A 20,000-nucleotide genomic window follows, 5' to 3' on the forward strand; every position below is an offset into this window, starting at 1 on the left:
AGTGACCACAATGCACTCGCACGTTTATTGAAAGTGCCATTTTTCTTTCAAATTTAAACACAGAACTTCTGTAACCATTTCCATTAATGTGGCTTACTTCCTCATGACTTTTCAAGCTCATTTTCGATTAATTTTCTGGGAATTCCTACGAGTCTTCGTTGTTACTTCCACATCTACCACTTTTTCCATTCTTCCACATCTACCGCTTTCCATTCTTACTAAGTTCTCTTTACCAGTTCCAAACAAATTCAATTATTCTGGCTTTGTAAAATCGTTACTTCGCCTAGCGACACAACTCATCCGTCAAACAAATGACCTAAGAATCACTGTGGAAATGTTTTAAGAAATTATCAATGACGAATATAAAGTCTTTTATAAACAACGTACCCATAATAAAACATAACATTGCTACTTTGCATTGTTATCTACGCATCACCAACTCCGAGGTGCCAGCACTAAACATTAGTGTAAGTAAAGTAGACGGCCGCACAAAGATACCATTTATTGATATAATTTGTCAGCCACAAAATAGAAAAATTGGTTTATGTCATACTTTGATCCCCGAGGGGCTAGTACTAAACACGGCGTCACAAGGAGCTTCCGCGATGTTTAGGACTAGCAACTTCGAGTAGGGGACGCATAGTAGATAATAAGCCAAACTAGCACCATCATAACTTGACGGTCACAAAAACGACTTTCCTGTCTTTATTAGTTCCTCTCTATTTATTTCCAGATCTTGGAATTCTCACCCCTTGTTCTACCTCTTCTGACTTTTCTAGCAGCTTTTTGATCGCCTCTCTCTCTCTCTCTCTCTCTCTCTCTCTCTCTAACATCACTCTTCACCCTTTGGCTGCCCGTTCCGTGAGCCTATGGGTTTTAATGTATACGTCCTGTTCTATCTATATCGAGGATTTGAACGCCAATAGCCAGTGACAGCTGAACCACAGGTCTCACTGATAACTATACTCTGTTTTTTTCCATCTGTCCACCCGCCTGTGGTATTTGCGTATGTCCCGAGCTTTAAATGGTTACATTCAGCTTACAGTCAACAATAACAACAATGCCCCATTTCGAATATTAACGGTGTAATTCGCATATTGTAAATAATTAAAACACTTTTCAGTTGCAAATGTACACCCAGATATCCTTTTATTTACCTAAAACTTATAGATAGCGTAACTATCTGAAGCCCAAGACGCAGTGTTACCATACGCAAACACCACAGGCGGGTGGACAGATGGAAAAGAAACAGAGTATAGTTACATGGAGTAACACTCCATAAACTCCTCAAGCTGTAAGTCCACGATTCTATACTATGTACACATACGGAGTCTCGTCCTATTAACACTGACAGCTGTAATCTTTGGAATGTACGTTGATGGAGTCTAGTCTCACAAATGGTGACACAAGTAAACCTATGCCCATAGATGGAATAAACGCCTGTAAGAAAAATGGCCCCTGGTTTGTCTAGATAATAAAAGGACTATTTAAACGAAGCCGTAAGGTCCTTTTATGTGTTTAACTTCGTATGAAGTTAACCCTTGGAGGGCGAGACCCCTCAGCCTTGGAGTTTCCATCTCGTGCCGCAAACTTCATGAGATTATCATATAAAGAGATTACGTTGGGAATGCGAGATTCAGTCGCAAAATAAAAGATGAATGGCATCAAAGGATTCTTTTAGTGCGATTCATCGTCAAAATAAAGGGATTAGCGGCGCGAAAAGGAGATTTAACACTAAACAAAAATGGGATTAGGTTTATGTAAGAGGCTAGCGAGGAGCATATAACGCTTCAAAATAAATGTGATATATATATATATATATATATATATATATATATATATATATCTATATATATATATATATATATATATATAAGTATATATATATATATAAGTCCTCACGTGAAAATGAAAGAAGGGGGTACCAAGACTTTCAACTTTTATTCCAAAGTCATCTTTTATTCCAGAGATGACTTTGGAATAAAGGTTGAAAGTCTTGGTCCCTCCTCCTTTCATTTTCACGTGAGGATCTCTTATATACTTCACCCACGGGACCATTGTGGAATTGCAAGACATATATATATATATATATAATATATATATATATAGATATTATCTATGTATATCTATATATATATATGTATATATATATAATATATATATATATATATATATACACACACACACTCGGAAAGTGGGATTGTTTGGTCGATTGATTCTGAATTATCTGGCGTCACAACTACCAGGGTTCGGAAAGTGGGAAACAAAGACATATCCCATCGAGGATCGATCTCGGGTTCCTGCGGAGGGTGGGTGTTTGAGGATGGGGGTTGGGGGTATGGGGGGGGTAGTACTCACCTTCAGGAAGGTCCTCTCGGAGGCATCGTCCACCAAGATGATCTCCCTCAGCAGCTTCTTAGGCGACCTGTTGATGACGGAGTGGACCGTCCTTAAGAGAGTCGACCAGGCCTCGTTGTGGAAGACGACGATGACAGATGTGGTGGGGAGGCTGTCGGGGTGGTAGTCCTTCTCCAGGCATCTGCAAGAAGGGATGGAAATAATAGATATATAAAGGGCCACTGTGAACATTAGAATGCTTTACAAGTAAATATGATCAGTAGACTTTATTTCTATATGTCATTTATAGATTATATATATATATATAATATATTGATATATATATATTAATAATATATATATAGATATATAATTATTTAATATATATATATTTATTATACATTACATGTGCATAATACACATATACATACATACTTACGTCTCGCCTACCCTACCGATCCCCTAACTACCCAGCCCCACCTGGGACGGACAAACCAGTTTACAGGGGGGAGGGTGGATGTGTCATTTCTCCCCTACTGTCACATACGGGGGAGGACAAACAAGATCGACTCGGATTTTACTATAGATAGATAAATCGATAGCTAGATAGGTAGATGAGCGCGAGAAAACAAAAGGTACCAGTAAATACAGACGTATACAGAGGAGGCCTTGGCACCAAGTAGCAACTTGGCATTCATTCTTCACTACCACAATTATGTCTTCTGAAGCTTGTCAAGTACTTTTAAAAAATAATTTAACAGTAGATGTATCACAAAAATGTATAAAAAGTAAAAGTGAAGTCAGTGTTGGGCAGCGTAAATGCATAATAGGTATATGTATAATGCATAATAGGTATATGTATAATTCCTTGCAGCATCCATCATTGTGTATATGCGTAAAAATACTGAAACTAGGATAGCAATTCCGCTAGAAATATAAGATTTACCAAGCTTTCCATTTATTTTTCACTTTAAAAAAGAAAAAAAAAAACACACAACGCTGCGTCTCATTACAACGTGTCATAATTTAAAAAAAAAATTAAGTGCAAATGCATTTGCAAATGCATTACAAAGCACCGACAACGATTCTCCCTTTTATTCCTTTTTTTTTTTTTTTTTTTTTAGAGAGTGTTGTACCCTACGATAAAATCCCTCGACGTTGTAACAGCAGAAAATAAAGCACGCTCGATATCCTGCAACTTTTAATAAAAAGACGCTTGTCACAAACTGTGAATATAACATTACAGTTTCCTCACACTTTTTGAAGTTGAACGCATCGTAAAAAACTCGTTTTAATGCAGCGTTACTTTAAAGTTGAAATAGATTTATGTTCCCGTGAATTTGCGTCTTTGATAGAGAACTGAAAGAACAAGAGCAACTGAGACATATAACTTATTCAATATGTAAAATAGAGTAGGATAAAATATAGAATTTAAAAGGCCAAAGGCCAAGCGCTGGGACCTAGGAGGTCATTCAGCGCTGAAACTGTACTTGAAAGTAAAAAGTTTTGAAAGGTGTAACAGGAGGAAAACTTCGCAGCTGCACTATGAATCAATTGTTAGGAGAGGGTGGAAAGTAAGAAGAAAGAAAGAGAATACGAAAGGAAGCACAGTAATAGAAATGAAAGAGGTTGCAACTAAGGGCCGAAGGGACGCTGCAAAGAACCTTGAGTAATGCGCCTACAGTGCATCGCAAGAGGTGCACCGACGGCACTATAACCTCCTATTACTACGGGATCTTCCGTGCGCGTACCTTATCTGAATTAATCGTCTGTCCTTTGTGGGTATGTGGGTAAAACAATTCTACGGTAAATCAGTATAAGAAAAGGTGTGCCCACTTGATAGTCTGGGTATGTGATGCCAAAGGCTTCATTCAGATGGTCGATGGTCTGGAAGAGAGAAATTAACAAAAACTCGATCCTGTTGGCGCGCAGAGCGTAGGGAGTCCTGCTCGACGCAGCCATACACTTCCCTTCAAATATAAGTTCGAGATCCTGTACACATCCTTCAAAGACGAACAACTTCAGAGGAGAATTTTCGAAAGCAAATAAAAGTGTTCAGACTATCATGCCTACGTTAACATGACCACAAAGGAAGAGGAGTCTATCTCCAGGGTTCAACAAACATTACTTCAGAGCCGTGAGCAACTTTTACGGCAAATATCAGCTCGGGGGAAAAAAAAGTGAAACTAAATTTAGGAGAAGTGCAGCATAAATTCGCCACAATGCGTTCACACCACAAGTCCTGTTTCAGAGGTGAATAACTTCCAAAGGGATTTTTCGCCGGAGTGAAACGAAATTCGCGAAAAAAAGGGGCATGTCAACATCGCAATAAAAGTGAATAAAATAGAAAGATAAATTCACCGAAAAACAAACAAATCCATCTACAAAAAGCCAAAGCTGAATTAGCAAAAATCATCACACTTTTATTCATTTATTTATTTATTTTCGTAAACAGGATTAAAAAAAATCTACTTGCACTAAGCACAGCAAATTCATACGTAACAAATGAAGAAAATTCTCCCCCATAAGAAAAAACTACACAGAAAAAATTCACCAGAAAAGCAAAATTACATCTTTGCAAACTATGAAAACTGATACCTCCAGAAAAAGCCAATAAACGCCCACTATAAAGAAGAAAAATCACGAAATGTACAGAGTAAATTCACAAAAAAAGACAATATCATTGATGTAAAAAGGGTAAGAATATAAAGCCTCCAGGAAATCCCAAAAAGATATTTGTTAGAATAATAAGATATTGTCAAGCAAACCTTAACTAATTAGCTAAAAATAAGAGAAGTAAAAAACAAAAACAAAGGGAAAAGCAGAATACACCAAAGAAAAGTTAAGAAAAGACAAACGATTTCTGTAAAAAAAAAAAAATAAAAAAAAAATACTACCAAAAGCAAATTCGAAAAAAAGTGCGAAAAATACTGGAAGTCAATTCGCTCCTGAAACAAAATACAATCGCGCTGGAAATGCCCAGCCAGGAAACCGCGCAAAATGACCACAGCTCTCTCTCTCTCTCTCTCTCTCTCTCTCTCCTCATCCTTTTGAGATCCGCTCTTTGTAGAAGGTAATGGAGTCCCTCACGTGAGAGCCAGCCTATTGTGCCTATAAAAACGTTTCCCCCGAAAACGTTGTGTATTCCAGCTGGCAGCAAAACGTTTGCGTCCAAAAACGGCGGAAGGTGGGAAAATGGATGCGGTGGTTTGTAAGGTTTGATGCTGCTGGACGCTGACAAAAAGGTCAGTGGTTTTATTGAGATGCCGCCTTTTATTCTGGGCGTGGGCAAGGGCGCCGGATTGTTTGGGATAAAAGAGACATATAGACGTATAAAAAAAGAAATCGGCAAAGGAAAGAGTAATAATATATACACAAACACACACACACATATATAATATACATACATAAATACACACATTTATGTCAATACATACCTATTTTACACACACACACATATGTGTGTGTGATAATCATTCATGCTGAGTACACACAGGTACAGTTATTTACACCGATATATGCAAACATTCACACTACGTCAACACGCGAATGTCACTGTGAACATTAGAATTTGTAATGTACGTCCCGCCCATAATAATGAGATAACACAAGTTACGCATCCGCCCATTATATTTAATGTAGTGGAAAATAACAGAAACATCGACCAAATACACACACACACACATATTATATATACTATATATATATATATGATATATATATATATATATATATCTATATATATATTATATATATATATATTATATATACACTGGACACACACACACACACACACACACATATATATATATATATATATATATATATATATATATATATATAACATATATATATATACTCAGTAGGGCGTAGGTTGAAAACCAAAACATTACAATTGCGACGCGTTTCGTTGTTTCTTCATAACATTTTCAAGCCTAACATTACAGTATTTTAACAATTACAATATATATATATATATAATATATATATATATATATATATATATATATATATATATATATATATATACATTATATATGTATATATATACACATAGAGAGAGAGAGAGAGAGAGAGAGAGAGAGAGAGAGAGAGAGAGAGAGACTCAGTGCAGGAACAATGAAATTATTCAAGGAACAAAAGAATAGGAAGATTATTCAAAACAGAGTGAATAAGAATAACAAGGCAAGTAATAACATTAGAAGGAGGAAAGGTAAGCAAGAACTTTAGGGAGAAAACGAAGTCGTTCTAAACTGAAGTAAGTGCAGAGAGGAAGGTTAATGAACAAATGGATCTCGGAGGTAAAAATCCAAAAGGAGAGGTCCGGAGCAATGAAATTGCTGGATGGATGCAATTACCATTTTGAAGATCTGATGAACGTAAAAGAGAGAGGAAAGTCAAGAGCTGAATGAAGCATGAGTGGAATGTGTCTGGGTTAAGCTTGAGAATGTCTTTGGAAGCGACTGCTGAAGACAAGGGAGAAATTTAATCAAATGCAGAATGAAGAGGCACACTAAGAATTGAGGAGATTCCAAGTGAGGCACAGAGTTGATGGTGTGACAGAGGGGCTTACCAGGGTTTGTAAGGTATTGGTGATGATGCAAAAGTTTCTCAGAAATAGGAGAGAGGAATGTTTGTTCCACTGCATAAAGTTAAGGCAACAGAGGTAACTGCACATGACTGAGGCATATCACCTACTATACCTCACCTCTGTTTTTGGTGGGATTTTGATTTAGAAAATAGGACAGATGACAGAAAGACAGATAGAGGAGGAGCAATGTGGGTTCAAAATGTTCAAGTATGTGAAGGAATATGTATATGGAAGTGACTGCTCTACTGTATAAGTACATAAGTGAGTCTCAGACAAAGATGTGTTACGTATCTATGGCAGTATATTGTATCTATGGATGGTGTGATGCATGAAGCCACAGAAAGTAAATCAATTATGTGACAAAAGTCATGCCTGCTATGTGGAATGGCTGAAGTACGCATATAATACAGTGCTGATTGGGGCTAGTGAAAAAAAACCCTGCAGGAACTAGGGAAATATTTTGAAAAAAAATGTGAGCAAGAGGCAAGTTAATCCTCACGGTATCTGGGAGTAAATATAACGGTTGATGGGAGGGTATAAGAAAAAGTGAGACTAAAGACCCCCATACACGTTCGCAAAAACACTATGTTTGGGCTTGTCTGAATGCAAAAGTGGGCGGAGCTTCGTGTCTGAACGATCTCAGCGGGAATCCGTCACGACCAGGTTGCTGGCTTGCGACTGAAGTCTGTCATAAACAGGTGGTTCAATGTATGGATTTGTCTGCCGATATAACGCTATCACGCACGTCTCTTCTAGAGATGATGGTGATGCCATGTCTTCCCGAGACAAAATCTTTGTTCAGACTGAAATCTGTGCGGAGATCGTTCTTACTGTATGAATAGTGTGTGTGTGTGTGTGTGGGTCGATAACGACAATCGTGCAGACAGTCGTTTAGACAATCGTTCAGTGTATGGGGAGGGGGGCCATGAGAATTGGGGAAACTAGGAAGGTAGCAGGGTGCTTGCAAAAGAATGGGAAGAGACTTTGGAATTGAAAAGGGATTGTCCTTTATAGAGGTGTAGGTCGATTGTTCAATGCTTATGAAAAAAAAAAGAAGTCTGAAATGTTAGTGTTGTAGGTGTGGCATATGAACTAAAAAGCTGAAAAGTGTGGCAACACACAAAAGTGGTAAAAAGGTTAGCACAAATAGAATAGACTGGTGAAGAGTGTATTACTCGTAAATAATATGAGGGAAGAGAAGAGAAAAATTAAAAAGTGCTGGACAGATGGTGTGCAAGAGATTTTGGAAGTTACAAAGACTAGTGCCAGATTATGAAAGCGTGAGCGAAGTGAATGTAACCTAATAAGGGTAATAACCATGAAGCGTGAAATCACATGGAAGAGAGGTGAAGGGCGCATTGTGTGACAGACACACCTTACGACACACATAATTATACATATATGTATGTGTGTGTGTCAATACGAGTGTATTATATAAACAGTCTAATTTCACCACAATACTACTACTTGCAATAATAATAATGATAACAGAGTCTGATCCGACCTCCAGCTTACTGCACGATTTTCCCCCTGAAGCATAAGTTGTAAACATTATATTCCTAACTTGACGTGAAGTGGACAAAAATTAAACACGTTCATATATCCTCAGTTATATGTGGAAACGCAAAATAATTGAACAGGAACATAGCCTCTAAATTCAGTACATCAAATAAATTAAAACGCGCTAAAATCTACCGACAGAAAGCCCGTTGTTTCACAAAAAACAGTCAAAAAGTTATATCTTATTAAAGTAATTTGAAACACCTTTTTCAGACCTTTCTTGCCCACAACAACAACAACAACAAAACAACAACAACAACAACAACAACAAAGTAGTTTGCAGGCTTACTCCCCGAGTAAGCGAAATCACAAAAATGAGGACAACAAAAATATATATATAACAATTTACAGTTATGTTACACAAAAGAATATCAGCAAAGCCTTCATCAACAAAAAACAATAAAGATCTCTAAAGCTCCCACTGAAAAAGTATCCGAAAACCATTCTTCTGTTTATTGGGACACAAGTTTTATGGCCCATCCTCCCACATCCCTGGAAATGTTCCCCCCCCCCCCCCCCCGCAACCCCCCCCCCCTTCCAGAACCCCCCTTCCCCTCCTGGCCACCAGGCGTGATTGCCACGGCAATCGTCCATTACCTTTCAATTAAAGATTCTCGAAGGAAGATATCGAGGCTTCAAGAAATCCCTGGGTAATACTTTTTCTCTTTTAACGTTTCCTTCTGCATTTTTCTCATTTCTGGGGGAAGGAGAAGAGAGGAACAGAAGGGGAAAATCTCACTCACTCAGATTCCAGCAACTCCTTCCATTTCGAAATATCGGTGTAAGAAGAATTGAGAGCGATTATGATTGCTCTGTAGAAAACTTCCAATCTCGAGAGATTACTCCAGGGATTACAGTCTTCTTTTCGAAAAATAATTCCTAATCTCTCAAGATGCACCTTTCTTCGAGAGATATGATAGTTCTTGATGCTAGTCATCGAATTCGAGATTTACATATCGGATCGGATACCGATTTTGAAAATGAAACTTCTGTCGTTTTTCTTTTATCTATTTATTTCTTTTTTCCTTTGTAAACTCAGATCGCACCACACTTCTGGGTCCTTCGGATGTATACCTCGGCTTCACGGCTGTATCCCTTGACTTCGTTCCTAAGTCTTTTAACCTTCTTCCTTCTTTCGGTAAAATTTTTTTGTCCCTCTTTTAGCTTTATTTTCATCAGTCCTGCGTTCCTTTTCCTTAGCTCCTTATGTAACTTATCAATCTTCTCTGCAAACATTTTTAAATTTAATTCTCCCTTACTTTAATTATTCTTAACGTTTCTATCCTTTTTTCTTCTTCATTAGTTTTCAAAGCACTTTAATTGTTTTACTGTTTTGTCTTTTCGTTATATTATTTCCAAGTTTACTAACATTTCCTCTGATTCTCCTTAGATTTTTGTCAGTTTTCTCATTCCTCGCCTTTCCTTGTCTCTAAGGGGGGGTGGGGGTTGAGGGGGGGAGGGAAGTATGGTGAAATAGATAGATAAATAACGTGCAAGTGCGCACGCACACGCACACGTATAAGTATCTCTCTAACACTTTATAGGTCTTTTCCTTCTCCTCCCTACTGAAATTCCCAAATTATACCACCTTTCCACCAACCAAACGTTCTCTAATCTTTCCACATGGACAGACATCTTACAGCACTGATCCATCTACTCACCGAGGCCAGCCTTTGCTTTTTTTTTTTTTTTTTTTTTTTTTTGTCCGTCCGCACTTTTGCTGTCCGTCCTCAGATCTTAAAATCTGCTGAGGCTAGAGAGCTGCAAATTGGTATGTTGATTATCCACCCTCCAATCTTAAAACATAACAAATTGCAGACCACTAACCTCAGTAGTTTGTATTTTATTTAATTCTACAGTTAGATAAGTCCGTGCGTCTGGCAACGCAACAGCACAGGCAACCACGCCCAGCTGAGAGTTTCAAGGGCCGTGTACAGAAAACTCAACCGCTTTCACTCATTCCACTATCATCTATTACATTTGCTGCCTAAGGCTTTTACAGATCAGAATATAAAATCTAGGCCAAAGGCCAATCGCAGGGAATCATGAGGCCATTCAACGCTTCAACGGAAATTGACGGTAAAAAGGTCTGGAAGACATAGTATATGCAGGGAATTTCAGTAAAAGGAATGAAAGGGGTTGCAGCTAGGGGCCGAAGGGACGCTGCAAAGAACCTTCAGTAATGCCCACAGTTGAGGTGCAATGAAGGCACTACCTCCCTTGGGGCCTAAGACTTTTTTTTACGAACCAATCGCTTGCATTCTTCCACCACCCACAAAAGCATTCATTGCTCCACAGGGCAAAAGGCAATACGCCAGATTCCCTCTATGGTGGGTGACTCAAAATGGTGTCAACTTTAAGCTTTCAGGAAATCTCTTTGCGATGAAGTTACTACAGTAGATTCACAACAGCCGTGTATTTGATGTCTAGGCCAGTCCCTTACGACGCTCCTGATTGGCTGTTGATAAGCCAATCGCAGGGCTGGAAACTCTCAGTCTCTCGAGAGTTCACGTGGGTAGGATGTATTTTCCACCTCTCCTGAAGGATACGTCGTTTAAAAGTATCCCTCAGGAGAGTTGGAAGATACATCTTGCTTATGTGAACTCTCTCTCGAGAGAGATTGGCTTATCAAGAGCAAATCAGGAGCGTCGTATGGGACTGGCCTAGACATCAAATGCACGGTTGATGTAAATCTACTATAGGCCCACGAATTTTCTCCATCTTGGTTGCAACCAAAGACATTCGGCTAACTGCCGAGTACACACTGAACTGCTTAGGTTAGGAGCGGTAAAACAGATTTTACAGGATACCACCTAGACTGTTTTCTCCCAGTTTCGGAAGGCTGATAAATGAAGAAGTATGGGGAACCGTAATTATATGCATATGCATGCATATTTATAAAGATTATACATACATATATGTATACTCTCTCTCTCTCTCTCTCTCTATCTATAATATATATATATATAGATATATATATATATATATATATATATATATACAATTAAACGACAAAAAAGTGCATTTCGACCGCAGGTCCTCGACTATCACTGATAGCGACCGGAAAATAAACCATTGAGACTACAAATCTCCATTTAACAAACAAAATGGAGGCCACAATTCCTGTTTCCTCCATTATGTAGACCATTTACCAAGACAGATGGTGTATGGTCACTTTTTTTTCGTGGTTTAACTGCTAGCCGGCCAGTTTCAGATCAGACCATATATTAGAGAGAGAGAGAGAGAGAGAGAGAGAGAGAGAGAGAGATTCATAACGTATCTTTAGGTTACATCACAGGTCAATGAGAGTGGAAAACATTAAATTCTAAAATATAAAACAATTAAAGTAAATAAATTTAATTAGTCATGTTTACCTACATTCTCCATCCAGTTCACCTGATGTAATGTACGCATTCCAAGGAGAGAGAGAGAGAGAGAGAGAGAGAGAGAGAGAGAGAGAGAGAGAGAGAGAGAGAGAGAATCTATTTTAACATTCAAAATGCATAAAAACAATACATTATGGGTTCATATGATCCCGGAGCCTACCAGACAACAAACACACTTCCTAGAGGCATCCACAGTTGAAAACACGAAACCGACACACACAAACAACTTCTATTTCTACTCACTTCTTTTTCCGGACGTCCGGAAGCGTCCGGTTGAGGGGAATCCGGTCCGACGCCAGGAGGTTGAAGCGATTGATATGGTACAGCTTCTGCATTCTAGCCATCTCCCACGTCGGGATCTGAACGGGGTTGCCATTCTCGCCTGCGTGAGGCTGGGGGTCGTAGCCGTTGAAGTTGAGAAGCTCTGTGGGTGGAAGATGACGGGAAAGGGTTAATTAGTCTTTTGCTCAAAGGGTATAAGGCTTGATAGCTTTCTATGACAGCTGAGGGGACCACTTGATATCATGATTAAACCAGGGACTAAGTTCCTATTTCCAGCCTCTAATATGACTGTCCAAAAGGATTTTTACTTGAGCGGATATGAACACCGGAGCAGGACAAGGTTAAAGAGTTGGACAGCCAGGTGGTAAGAAACCAAAGGTATAGTTGAGGTAGTATTTGATCAGTTGTATTCCACATAGGAAAATGAAAAGCGTTTTTCTCAGAAAATGCCAAATAGTTTCGTCCTCCTGGGTCCAGTGGAAGTCGAAACTGTTAGGCCTTTTCTGAGAAAAACTTTTCATTTTTCTATGTGGAATACAACTGAATTAACATATCTTCGTGCCTAAGAAGATTACCAGGACTTGAGGTAAGTATAAGTATGACAGTTTAAGAGCTGGGGTCGAAGGGACGATACGAGGATCATTCAATATTGTTCCCTTCATAACAGGAAGGGATAAGAATATTTTAGTCTGTGTTGCTAAAGTGGAGAAAGAAATAGTTTGTAAGTGGAAATAAAAAGATGGGCCAATCATACACAAAACAAAAAAACAAAAAATAATTCATATGGTGCATCTGTAAATGGAAAATGACCATTATTGACAGAATTACGGAAAAAAAAGATAAGAATAGAATGTAGAATCTAGGCCAAAGGCCAAGCGCTGGGACCTATGAGGTCACCCAGCGCTGAAAGTGAAATCGATAGTAAGAAGGTTTGAAAGGTGCAACTGGAGGAAAACATTTTGCAGTTGCAATGTGAATCAATCGTTAGGAGAGGGTGAGACGTCAGATGGAAGAAAGAGAATATGAACGGAGGTACAGTAAAAGGAATGAAAGAGGCTGCAGAGCTAGGGGCCGAAGGGACGCTGCAAAGACCCTTAAGTAATGCCTACAGTGCACCACATGAGGTGCACTGACGGCACTACCCCATAGCGGGAAGGGAAAAAGAAGCAAAGTCAAAAGGATAAAGCTTCACTAATTAATCACTGAAGGCTTCTTGGGGGCCGATATGAGAGAGAGAGAGAGAGAGAGAGAGAGAGAGAGAGAGAGAGAGAGAGAGTCAAACCCTATGCTCAATTCATGTAAAAAAAAAAAAGTCATAAATTACATTTACTTAAGCTCTGCAGATGGATAAAAGAGGGCGATGTCAATAATCTTCGCTCAGTAAGGCCTATACACGAATAAATTAAATTTCAGTTACAGAAAAATCTCATTTCAGTTAATTATTGCAAATACCAATATTTCCTTGACACTTTCTAAGGAAACAGCGCATTCGTAATGCTATACTGCATATGGATCAAAATTTCTAGTTTTTTCTTGAAATATAGTTACAGTTTATTCCGTGATGTTTGTCATCTACAAATAGCACCATAATATAGCGTTATTAGCTCAGTAATTGGGCAATATAGCATAACGAGTATTGCTTGATTAAGTCTTTAATTACTTGCTTGTAATGCAATTGCGGGTTATTACATGATAAGTATCTAGAAAAAAACATTATTAAAATAGCTTTACTGACTCGATCATTAAACAACACATTATTTATATTGCTTCATTACTTTTGAAGATACATAGAAATTTCAATATTTCCTTGTCACATAGTTACACTTTAACGTTTGTAGAGTATGTATTATTCAATAGTAACATTATTAATATTGTTTTGTAATGTCTGAAATTATATAGTACATCTACATTCATGCGGGCTATTCAAGTTCCTTCATCACAGAAAAATATTGAAAGGTAATACCTTGTTCCAATACAGTTATAGCTTATTTCTATTTACGTATTTTTCACATTCGACAATACTAATATTGCTGATAAACTTTGTGAGTTGATGAAATAGAATGATTTATATTACGTAACTAGCATAGCAAACTGTTGTAACTCACGTGAAGTACTTAAATTCTATTTGTTCCATATTTAAAAAGGCAAAACTCATTCAATTTTTCAATTTTTCAAAGAACAGCATTATATCCTATACTCTCTGATCTCTACAAACGAAATGATATTATTAACAATTCTTTATAAGGTTTTCAGTTCAGTCTAAATTAGCAACAGGATGTAAATTCTATTCATAACATTAAAATTTTAAAATGGTGTAATTACATTTTCTTTTAACGCATGAATTCTTTAAAATAGTGTTATTAATACTGCTTTATTTTGCTCCACAATTATACAAATGCATTTATATAATGTTTTTAGCTCCACCACTCACCCTCACTTTTTGTACTATTTTTCCATTCAAATCTCTTTTCAAAACGAGCAACATTAACACTGCCTTAATTAAATTGCATTTGCAGTCTCCGTTCACATCATATATTCACATCCTACTCATTCAAATTAAAACTGTGAAACTCCAGCAACTCCCTCTACAATTCCTTCCCCATTTTCCAGTTTCGTACACAACTTTCGAAGGGAATTCCATTTAACTTCGCTCGCCCTCCAGAAAAATCTCTCATCTGGGTTTTAGCAGATACCAATTAATCACTGAAGACTTCTTGGGGGCCGATAACAGAGAGAGAGAGAGAGAGAGAGAGAGAGAGAGAGAGAGAGAGAGAGAGAGAGAGAGAGAGCCTCAAACCTAGACAGGAGAGTCATAACCCCGTCCAACAAAGAAACATAAGAACTTTAAATAGGATTGGTGGCAAGAAACGAGACATCCCCGGAACACCCCCCCCCCCATCCCCCCTCCCCCCATCCTCAAACCTCTTACTTACGATCAACCCCACAAAAAAAAAAAAATCCAGCATCTCGCGATAGACGAGACCTTCTCAGATGAATAATTTCCTCCGACGAGATTCGGCTAATCGTCTCATTAAGTTCCCAAAAATGATAAGAATATTGTATTAAGTCAAGGGATGGAAAATTGCTAGGATTAATGACCCTGTCTCCTTGCAAACACTGTTCCGTAATTGAATGGTGAGTAAAAAATGACAGAGAGAGAGAGAGAGAGAGAGAGAGAGAGAGAGAGAGAGAGAGAGAGAGAGAGAGAGAGAGAGGGAGAGAGAGAGAGAGCGAGCATTATTTTGAAATTATATTATACAACAAACACTCACATATGTATAAAAATTTACATACATACATATATATGTATACGTATACTACATATGCACACACACATACACGCATACACACACACACACGCACACACACACACACACACACATATATATATATATATATATATATTTATATATATATATATATGTGTGTGTGTGTGTGTGTGTGTGTGCGCGTGCGAGCGCGAACACTTCACTTCAGATTCAAATATTCAAGAACAATGATATCTAGTTCAGGTTCTCTTGCCTTCGAAACCGGCAAAAAAAAGAAGAAAAAAAAAAGATAAGCAAACAATGGGTAGGCGGAATAAGATTCGAACATCAAACAGACTGAAATTGCATACATAAACTGACTATGATCTTTATTCCTATACGGACGAGAATCATGGCATGAAACTGAAACTATCATGTGAAAGATGTCGTTTACCTGAGGATATGGCTTTACGAACAATATTCGGAGTCAGATGGCAGGATAGAGTTGGAGGATAGAGTTATTAGAAATGATACAATAAGTGCAATTATGAAAGTTTCATGAATTGGTGAGAGTATGATTAAAAGGATATGAAGGTGGCATTGGCAGACCTACACTTCGATGATGACGAGAGCTACGAGAGAGGCTGGAGACGAGTGGAAATTTGTGGAAGATACAGCACAGAAAAGATGAGTGGTGGGATTTTACAATGGCCCTTTGAATCACGGCGCTTTGGAGCCAATGCATACATATATCATTTTATATATACTATATACATATATATTATGTATAATATAAATTTCTGACTCATATCGGGATCGTATCCAGGTCACGAATTGCTAACGCCGTGTGCTCTCACTCGAATACTGGGGTTAGACACGTTCCCATGTGTTCATTTCCACCACACACACACACACACACACACACACACGCACACACACATATATATAATATATATATATATAGTATATTTATATATTATATATATATAATGAAACAATTTTTAACGATACTTGATTCCTTCAACGGTAACTCTTTCGGGTTTCAGTAACATTCAAGTATTGTCGGTGTTTCCCAAACCTCACCATTCCTCTGAATTCTAAAGGAAGCGCTGGAGGAGAGACCCCTCGTTCAAACCTGGGCTCACGTTCTGTAAAACAGTGCCCTCCAGATTCCCTTTGGAATCATTAGAACAGACGAATCATTAGAAGACAGGGAATGATAAGAATAGAGCCCGTCTGCAAGCCCGGGAACTTCAACCATTACTCGGTGAACTCATCGGACGAGTGCCATTTATTATAATAATTATAGTGCCATTTATTATGATAATTATTTGGTTTAATGACGAAAAACGATACGCACCTCGCCTTCCATCTCCGGAGATTCCTTGAAGACACTGCGATTTATTCTGCCAACAGTTCCATCACTTTGTCATTGGAATATGATGGGGTTCAGAGGAGAGTAACACTTTCGATCTCTTTACTTTCGATCTCCTTTTAACAAATAACATTCAACTGATCCTCTATTTAAAAAAAAAAAAGAAGTACCTAATGCCTTTCTTTAGCCCAGGTCCGAGGAAAATCCACATAATGTGAATTGATGACGATGGAAGTGACAGGCCGCCTACCGCTTAATTAGAGGAAGAAAAGCTACGATTCAGGAAATACACAAGCAAGAAGAGAATTCGAAAACTTAGCTTGTTTGTTTGTATGGTGTTTTTACGTTGCATGGAACCAGTGGTTATTCAGCAACGGGACCAACGGCTTTACGTCACTTCCGAACCACTTCGAGAGTGAAAGTCTATCACCAGAAATACACATCTCTCACCCTTCAATGGAATGCCCGAGAACTGAACTCGCGGCCACCAAGGTGGCACGCCAACACCATACCGATCATGCCACTGAGGAAAGGGGCACAGCCACTAGATCGTTCCACACACGAGCGACAAACGAGTTGCAAGAGCTATTCAAGTTAGTTGGACGTGAAATAATCACTTATGTATTTCGCTTCTAATCCACCATGCAACTGGTTATTTTAACCGACCCCCCCCACAACAGGCCCCCCCCCCACAAAAAAAAAAAAAAAAAAAAAATAGAAGCTCACCTTCTGTTATGTTAGGCGTGGTCTTTCCGGGTATGTCGTCGCCCATGTAATGCCCAACGACCACGTGGATGCCATGCTTGTCGATGTACTCCTCTTGGTTCTGGTGTCTGGACCTGGGGGAAGAAGAAGATGGCTATTATTTACAACATATACGAAAAGTCCTCAGAAAGCTTTTCATCAATTAAATATATCTAGTTTTGAACTTATCAAATATATCTTGGTTTTACATTCAATATATCTTGTTTTACCTTAAATATATCTTGGTTTTACCATTAAAATTATTTTATCTTAGTTTTACTATTGAAACTATATCTTGGTTTTACCAAATTAAATTATTATTTTCTAAAGGTTTTTACCATTAAATATATCTTGGGTTTTATTTTCATTAAATATATCTTATTTTTTTACATTTTTATAAATATATCTTAGTAGCCATTTTACCATTAGCTTAGATTTTACCATATATCTTAGTGTACCATTAAATATATCTTGGTTTTATCATTAAATATCTCTTATTTTTACCATTAAATATATCTTAGTTTTACCATTAAATATATCTTGGTTTTACCATTAAATATATCTTAGTTTTACCATTAAATATATCTTGGTTTTACCATTAAATATATCTTAGTTTTACCATTAAATTACTATCTGGTTGTACCATTAAAGTATCTTAGTTTTACCATTCAATCTATCTTGTTTATAATTAAATATATCTTATTTTTACCATTAATAGATTTAGTTTTACCATTAAATATATCTTGGTTTTACCATTAAATATATCTTAGGGGTATTTTACCATCAATTTATCTTGGTTTACCATTCCAATAATATCTTGGTTTTACCATTAAATATATCTTGGTTTTACCATTAAATATATCTTAGTTACCATTAAATATCTCTGGGTTTATCATAAATATATCTTATTTTACCATTAAATATTTAACATCTTCAGTTTACCATACATATATCTTGGTTTTACCATTAAAATTATATTAGATTTCCATTAATATATAGTTGACCATTAAATATATCTTGGTTTTACCAATAAATATATCTTAGTTCCAGAAAAATCTTGGTTTTTTCATTAATATATCTTATTTTTACCATTAAAATATATCTTAGTTTTACATTAATATACTTGGTTTTACCATTAATATATCTTCGTTTACCATTAAAAAAAAAAAAAAAATATATCTTGGTTTATCATTAAATAATTTATTTTTACCATTAAATATATCTTAGTTTTACCATTAAATATATCTTGGTTTTACCATTAAATATATCTTAGTTTTACCATTAAATATATCTTGGTTTTACCATTAAATATATCTTAGTTTTACCATTAAATATATCTTTGGTTTTACCATTTTACCAATTAATATTCTTTAGTTTTACCATTAAATATATCTTGGGTTTTCATTAAATATTATCTTATTTTTACCATTAAATATTATCTTGGTTTTACCATTCAATATATCTTGGGCCTCTTGGACCATTAAATATTTTAGTTTTTACCTTAAATATATCTTGGTTTTTACATTAAATATATTTTATTTTTACCATTAAAATATATCTTAGTTTTTTACCAATTATATTCTTTGGTTTTAATTTCCAAATTAAATATTATTTTCCTTATTTTTTAAACCATTAAATATATCTTAGTATCTTGGGTTTTTTCACCATTTTTAAATTAAATATATCTTGTTTTTAACCAAAATTAAATATTTTCTTAAAGAGGTTTTACCAAATTAAATATTTTATTTTACCATTAAATATATCTTTGGTTAGGGGGGGGGGGATTTACCAAATTACTCTATCTTAGTTTTACCAGACCACTGGGCTGATTAACAGCTCTCCTTGGACTGACCCGAACGATTAGATATTCTTACGTGGCTTGGAACCAATTGGTCACCTAGCAACGGGACCTACGGCTTATTGTGGGATCCGAACTACATTATATCGAGAAATGAATTTCTATCACCAGAAATAAATTCCTCTGATTCCGCGATGGCCGAGCGGAGACTCGAACTTCGGACCACCGGATTGGTAGCTGAGCGCGAAAACCACTCGTCCAACGAGGAACTTTTTCATCAGTAACTGCTTGCCCTAGTAAGGTGGTTGCCTCTAGCAAAAAATAATTAATCAGATGAGTAAATAAAAATCCAGGCAGAATCAGATTAAAGACGCTGATTCAAGAATAAACTCCTTTGCAGAAAGGTCTGTAATTAATCAGTAGTTTCATGAGGCAAAAATCCGGAAAACCTTTTCGAAATATGTCGAACAAGAACGTATTATGGATGTTTCATTATACGGAAATTCACATCGGTGATGATTTATAGGTATTTCAAATTGTTCCATTTCTTCCTGGCCTGCAGACGAAGTACAATTTTACTGGATTTAAGCAACATATTTAGGTACTATCCTTGAGCAAACGAAAGTCAAAGAGAGAGAGAGAGAGAGAGAGAGAGAGAGAGAGAGAGAGAGAGAGAGAG

General features: G+C 37.0%; 1 protein-coding gene across 1 annotated transcript in view; it reads right to left on the reverse strand.

Annotated features, from left to right (window-relative positions):
- LOC135203160 (polypeptide N-acetylgalactosaminyltransferase 1-like) overlaps positions 1-20,000 on the reverse strand; it is a 318,981-nt gene that overhangs the window by 35,671 nt on the left and 263,310 nt on the right. The window contains exons 3-5 of the mRNA XM_064232844.1: positions 17,506-17,618; positions 12,118-12,298; positions 2,359-2,539 (exon numbers count right to left, since the gene is read on the reverse strand). Coding sequence (XP_064088914.1) covers positions 2,359-2,539; positions 12,118-12,298; positions 17,506-17,618 — 475 coding nt within the window. The remainder of the gene's footprint in view (positions 1-2,358; positions 2,540-12,117; positions 12,299-17,505; positions 17,619-20,000) is intronic.

This window comes from Macrobrachium nipponense, chromosome 33 (assembly GCF_015104395.2).
Source record: "Macrobrachium nipponense isolate FS-2020 chromosome 33, ASM1510439v2, whole genome shotgun sequence".
NCBI classification, from domain to species: Eukaryota; Metazoa; Arthropoda; class Malacostraca; order Decapoda; family Palaemonidae; genus Macrobrachium; species Macrobrachium nipponense.